Source organism: Adelges cooleyi, unplaced genomic scaffold (genome assembly GCF_023614345.1).
Source record: "Adelges cooleyi isolate 19-005CV unplaced genomic scaffold, UGA_ACOO_1.1 ACOO_flye_CR_arks_rails_tigmint_CR_PRNA_23, whole genome shotgun sequence".
Lineage (NCBI taxonomy): Eukaryota > Metazoa > Arthropoda > Insecta > Hemiptera > Adelgidae > Adelges > Adelges cooleyi.
In genome coordinates this window covers 8,940,599-8,947,599 of record NW_026095893.1, presented here as the reverse complement: position 1 = coordinate 8,947,599, position 7,001 = coordinate 8,940,599, and the positions used below count along the sequence as shown (strand labels likewise).

The following is a 7,001-nucleotide window of genomic DNA, read 5'->3' as shown; positions in this document are numbered from 1 at the left end:
TTAAAAGTATAAGTGATGAAAGATGTGTACAAAAATACTATTTTTATCTGCGCACTACTCCACAGCGTTACTCCCGCTATATTTAGATATTGTATTTATATAAAACGTAGGTATTATCGAATTTTACCCCTAAAACTACTCTTTAATGGATATCTTATTCATTTTTCAATTTTAAAAATGATTATTTTTACAATTTATTTTAAGATATTTAAAAATACAATAAAATATGTACATAGCTACTATTAGGCTACTTATATTTTTAGCCTATAATCTTACAAACTAAATGTTAAGAAAAAAATAATTTATATTACAAAATTTGTAGCACTTTCAAATCCTCACGGTTCACACAACAGAGCATATTTTAAATACTGCACTAGTTAAGTATTTTATTTATCTAGTAAATTATGATTTAATCAAGCTATATTGTTTTTAAAATTTTTAAAAATAGTATAAATATAAAAATATAAATAAACAAAATTATCTTTACAAACTATTATTTATTTTAAATGAAATTTATGAAAGTATAAATAACAAAGTAGGTAATACAAATATTCGACGAAAATATTTTTAAAAAGTCGACCACGTCCAGTAGCGGAGCTTTTTACTATTTATAATAATACCGAAAATACCATTTTACTATTTTCAATGTTATAAAATAAATAAGCATACAGGGACTAGGTTAACCTATTGAGGGCAGAACACTATTTTTTCTAACGTTAAATACAATATTATTATATTGTAGTGTTTCTTGTTAATAAACTGTAGTTTAGTAAATGTTATATTTGTACTGTTTTATACTTTTTTTTGCATGTACAAATAAAATAACCCTTAAAATATATTACGATGTTTAAATGGAGACAATATTTTCTCTCGTGTAATATAAAATTATATTAAAAAAAGTTTTAAAGTTAATAATAATCATTTATTAATACACACACTATAATAGTAAGATTAAAAAAGACATAAAAACAAGTGGAAAACTATAAAATGGAATGTGTAGAATTTAAACTTGAATAAAGAAATTGCATAAAACGTAATTCATATTTTTATCATAGAAAGTAAAAATAAGTTTTGCGCAAACTATGTTACAACATATTTTTTCCGAATTATTCTAGTAATGTCGCCTAGTGAAATACTCTTAAAATATGCACTGGGTAATACACGCTGGGAGTCTAACCTTGTTGATATAAACGCTGTAGAAAAATAAATATAACACATGCATGAAAAATAAAAAATAAAAATTCATGAACGAAAATAAAAATAAGTAATTATACGAGAAATAAAAGCATATTAAAATAGAAAAACGAATAATAATACTAATTTATATAAACGCGAAAGTTTATTTAGGTGCATTTATCCAATAACACAATTTAACTGATGCGTTTTTCCAAATTTGTCTATTTTTTTAGTTTTGTCCGTGTATTTAATTAAAAACAATAATAGGATCCACTATAAAAGATAACACAAGTTTGAAAATAATATTTCAACAATTTACAACGTATATAATACATAATATATGTATATGCATGTATATGAATGTATTTCTCGCATTTGCATAATAATAGCAACTACTTTTATGCATATTTTTTATAGTCATTTTTGTTTAACTTTTTTTAAAAATAAACTAAAAAACAAATCGAACCGATAACGCTTACATGAGTCAGGCAAAGGTTTCTCCTCGGACACCATTAATGACGCCCTTTCGGAGGGCGGTAAATGTTCGTCTAACGTGTTCGAATAGTTTAACAAACTCCTGTGAACATTTAACACTCGGCATTTGGTTTTATTTCAACTATAATGGCAATTTATTTTGTTTAAGCGATGAAAGAAACATCAATAACGGGTATGTTTAAGTAAAACAGTAATAAAATAATAATAATATAATAATAAATAAACTTAACTAAAAATAAAACAATTAAAAATCAACTAAATAATGTTAAACATAAATAAATAATAAGTAAATAATAATGAATAAAGACTATAACAATGTTGTTTCTTTAGAATAAAAAAAAAAAATAATACAAATAAATAATAAAAATCGTGATTATTTCTTAGTAATAATTGATTCGTTATTGTATGATAAAATGGGTTTATCTGTGTTTAATGGGGTGTCCTCTGACCGAACTAAAGTGGCTGTAGACGTTGATACTATATGTGTATCAATATCACTGCAAATACAACGAAAATAGTTAACAATATTATCATAACTAATTATCACAAAAATATAATAACCAAATAAGTTCATACCGGTACATAATTGGTGTGTTTAATTGTGTATATAGTATGTAGAGCACAGAGAAAAATCGTAATTAACTATATCTTTTTACTCTTTACATTATATACATGCTCATTATTGTTAGTACCTATACGTTTAGACTTGAGTGTGTAGAAAGTAACACATATGCAGTTATAACGGGTTCGATGGTTTAAACAAATATGTTGAAGTGACAAAGTGTACTAACAATGTTATTTTTTATATTGTCGGTTTTAAAAATGTTGTATATCATGATCAGTAGTGTAAAAAAAGACATAGGATGATTTCATGTACCTACACATAGAACATATTATCTAGGTATGCAGTGTGCTTATAGTTGTCAAAGTATTTAATCGAGCAAACAAAAAAATAAAAATAAAATAATAAAACAGAAAAAAAAATAAAAACCCTTTAGAGATATATCAAAGCTCACTTATTGTAGTCCTCATGCACTTACCCGTACAAGCGGCTTGATTCCAAAACGCTTCCTCTGTGTTAGCAAAATTAAAAAAAAAAATTGGAATATATTTTTTTACTATAGTAGTTTTATATATGTACCTTTATATTTTTATTTCTATCGTTAAACTACACGTATAGTTTTAACTTTTAATATAATACACAAAATTCTGAAGTATACATTTAAAAAAAATGTTAGTTGCTACAAAAATGTTCAAAAAATATATCATAATGCTGTTGCTTTAAAATTTAAAAAAAAATTATGAACTATGGGTTTTTAGGTTCAGTAAAGTCGTTTATATTTTAAGTAGGTATTTTACAATCCGACTATATGAATAATAAATAATAAATAATAATTAAAGATATAACAGGTTTCCCCCTTAAGTCCACAGCCATTCCTCAAGTTATTATCATAGGATTATACTTCTTGAGTAAATAGATTATTAAAATAATTAAAAAGTTAATTAGAAAAAAACAAAACTTTGAAATCGTTATCTTTGTTTTAATTATTAAAAATAGATTAGAATTTGTAAAAAAACATTATAGGAGATCAAATCTTAAACATTATGCATGTTTCTAGAATAGTAATTGTAAATTTAATCAAGTATTATGTTGTATATTATGTTAGATTATAATTAGAAAAACATAATTTACCACGTAAGTTCTTAAAAATATATTATTCTTAAGAAAAGGCTATAGTGAATATTCTGTCTCTCTCTCATATATATATGCGAAGCATAGCACAAATATAATACATTATAGAGGATTTACCTACTTTTGTGAGTCAATGGTTAACTTTGCAACAATTTATCATTATACGAAATGAAGCTCACAAAATGTGTTATCGACTTGACCTTTAAGTTGCTTAATTTTACTTAGTTAGTTGTAATGATGATGTTATAACTAATAATATAAGTTTTGAAATTAATTTTGAACTAAACAATTTTAAATTAAATTACATTATTATTATGAATCATATTATATTAATTTAATTAAACTACTCTGTACGTATTATGGTGTAAATACCTAACTATATAACTTAATGTGTGGCCAATGGCCTGAGCTCATAGGCGGAGATTTAATTAATTTGGGGGGGGGGGGGCTAGCGTTTTTCTTAAAATGACCCGCAAGGGCTTCACACACCCCTCATCATTACTTTGATAAGTGATCAAATAATTTGGAGGGCTTTTAATAATTTTGGGAGACTAGACCCTCCAAGCATCTCTCAATCTCCGTCTATGCCTTAGCTGCTACGTCTTGCGGTTTGTTTAATAAAGATTGTTTAAAAAATGTTGAAATGCTAACCTGCCGTTTTGTCTGAAAAGAGCTAATATTTCCTCGAACGTTTTGTTCTTGGTCTCCGGCACTTTTTTGTAAGTGAATATCCAGAAAATTGCCAGTAGTACACTAAACGGTAGGAATGTATAATTATCCAATGCAGTCTGAAACATCGAAAAGTTATTAAGTATTAATTATGTATGTGAAAGTTGAAACATAGCCAACAATATTTAACAACATAAAATGTAATGAAACATTTTAAACTAAAAAAGGTTTTATAGATAATTATGTATAATAAAAAACTTGTTTTTGGAAAGTTGACACTTGTGCTCATTTGGTTTCCATGACTTCAATTAAAATTTTATTTGGGATTAGCGATATGAACAATGTGTCTTTATTATATAAAAAATGATTTCCGTATTATAATATAAAATAAGATATAATTAAAAACACCACGTACATTTCTTAGATGAGATGTAAGAAGTTTACCTTTAATGGTTGGAAGCCTATGCCGACAGCAAAGTTGGCCACCCAGTTGATGAGCACGGCTATTGACATAGCTGCAGGCCTAGGACCCTGGCTAAAAAGCTCGGCGGTTATCATCCACGGTATAGATCCGGGTCCGACGGCGAAGAACACCACAAATCCGAGTATAGACACAACGGCCAAGTACGACATCCAGTCGATCATTTCCTGTACAAAACCGAAAAACTCCTAAGGGACGTTGGTATCCAGCCCAACGTTCCAGACTCAAAGTTCCCAGTCACACAAACAAATATGTAAGATAAAAAAATCAAAATCATAAACATAATAGTGACTCTTGAAACTTTGGCTGAAACGGTGTTTTGTAATCGGTAAAATAATAATTTTATTAAAAAGCATAACGGTCAACATAAAACAGAATTGCAATGTAAATTTTATAATAAAATAAAATAAAAATAAACGTATAATTAAAGTTTAGGATTAAAAAAATATTTAAAAGTTAAGACTAGTAGTAACAGGATGAATTTGGTTAAAGAAGAAAAATAGAAGCTTAAGTTAAAGAACAAATAGACGTGACTTAAAATAAAGCTGCAACAAAATGAAAAAATATACATGCCTTATTCTAAATATTATTAAGGAACCTGCATTTTATTTTAATGTGGGAGACTGAAACATGATTTGACTCCACATCTTAGGTAAACATAAATGGATACTTCCGATCTTTATGAGAATTTAAAAAGAAACGATTTCTTTTTTAACTCTTTAATTTTTAAAAAATTCTCTGAAGAAAAACAAAATACGAATGTAAAAAAACTAAAAAAGTTAACAACTTTTAAAAACAAATGTTTTTTTTTAACAACGGGTCAAAATGAATTTTATATCTACTCGTATAATCACAGTTCGAATTGTTTTTCAGGAAATATTTTTATGGAAACACATTTACTACAACATTCTAGCCAGTGGCCGTTTTTAGTTTTTACGCTAGTATGTTCCCGGTTCTACCGTGCTGGCTATTTTCTTAGTTGCACTTCTTTTAATTTCTGACAGGCATATAATGAATTTACTCTTCTATAACCCCAACATTCTTTGATCCGTATAATCTTAAAAAAATGCCGGATTATTATTACAAATAATAGTTTATTATTTGTACAATCATATCGCGTTTATTACTGTAAACCCATAATAAATACACTGTTCGATAGGAGAACTAGAACATTACATTATATTCCATTGAAACAGTATGACTTACCGTGATTAATAACGATATCGTTATAAATATGGAAAATATAAACATTCCACCTAGGCCGTAAAGGTGTAACGTCCGTCGTCCGGTTTTGTCCATCAACGGCATTGTAACCAACGTCATATTCACCATAATTACACCAATACCAATGGTCACAAACTTTGCCACGTTCTCGGCCAGACCAGCTGTTATAAAAAGGCTAGTCGAGTAGTAGAACACCTAGAATAGTAAAATGATTCAATGAAAAATATCGAAAAAACACGTATATAATTTAAGTTCTCACTCAAAAACTATTTATAGATACTTTTTTGGGCCAAAAATAAAAAAAGTTCACCACTTTTCTTTCAAAATTCAGATAATCACCCAACAAATTTTTATTTTTTTGTCTACATTTTTGTTTATGTTTATAATGACTACAAATGTCTCTTATTTCTACATAATTTCTTGGCTATCCATGTTATCCAGTTATGCACATTCCCTTACTTCCTAACTCTTGTTTTATACTACCAATTCCTAACAATTCATTATTCTTCTCAAAGCGACACCTAGTGTTACAGGTGTAATGAACACGGTTGCCCTAGCTTCAATTCGTCGTATTAGCATTAATTATTTCTTTTATGTTACGTGTCCGTGATAAAAATGTAATAACTCTGTCTACTTACCGAGTTTTACTCGAAAGCTAATCTAAGATTAGCTTTCAATCATAAAACATGCTCTGTTAAAAAAAAAAAAAAAAAAACATTATACTATTAACTAGTCTTGTATGTCGCTTACGGCGTTTATTCCAGACAACTGCTGCGAAAGTTGCATGACGACGCTAATGATCAGCGGCTGCCTGAGGGTTGGAGAGCACAACAACTCCATCAAGGATATCGTGGCTTCAGACTGTTGAGCACGTTCTTCAGCCCGCATCTCTTCGATGTCCTCTTCGATTTGATTGGTCGCCCGTAGCCGCCTCAGAGCTATAACAGTATTTTTAATATTACCGAAAAAAGCCTACCGAATATTCCTGTTCACGAGTGTCGAGCACATAGGTTATCTGTTTTTCTAAGCTATCATCCTCCTCAGATACGATCAAACTAAGCTTTAAAGCAGCTTACTCCCTGTCAAGGCAGCCATAGAGTAATAATAACACCGTACAGTAGAAAATGTGCTAAGCATATTTTATGATTCGTTGTTTTAATGCCAAATTTAATCATATAGTGCACTCCAGCGATAAAACGAGTGTTACTCGAAAGAGCATATTGCTTAGCCAAAAAGAGTACAAATTGGTAAAGCCAAAAGAGC

At 28.5% G+C, this 7,001-nt stretch overlaps 1 protein-coding gene across 12 annotated transcripts in view; it reads right to left on the bottom strand.

Annotated features, from left to right (window-relative positions):
• The window catches only part of LOC126835174 (glucose transporter type 1), a 60,374-nt gene that overhangs the window by 2,443 nt on the left and 50,930 nt on the right, over positions 1-7,001 (bottom strand). For 7 of the 12 annotated variants that reach the window (XM_050567512.1, XM_050567515.1, XM_050567521.1 and 4 more), the window contains 6 exons: positions 6,489-6,676; positions 5,721-5,933; positions 4,478-4,702; positions 4,016-4,152; positions 2,712-2,744; positions 1,656-1,753 (listed from right to left, as the gene is read on the bottom strand). In XM_050567512.1, the coding sequence (XP_050423469.1) occupies positions 1,656-1,753; positions 2,712-2,744; positions 4,016-4,152; positions 4,478-4,702; positions 5,721-5,933; positions 6,489-6,676 (894 nt within the window). Of the gene's footprint in view, positions 1-1,642; positions 2,169-2,711; positions 2,745-4,015; positions 4,153-4,477; positions 4,703-5,720; positions 5,934-6,488; positions 6,677-7,001 lie in introns of those variants that run through there. The other 5 variants (XR_007685171.1, XM_050567514.1, XM_050567516.1 and 2 more) reach the window with 5 other exon arrangements.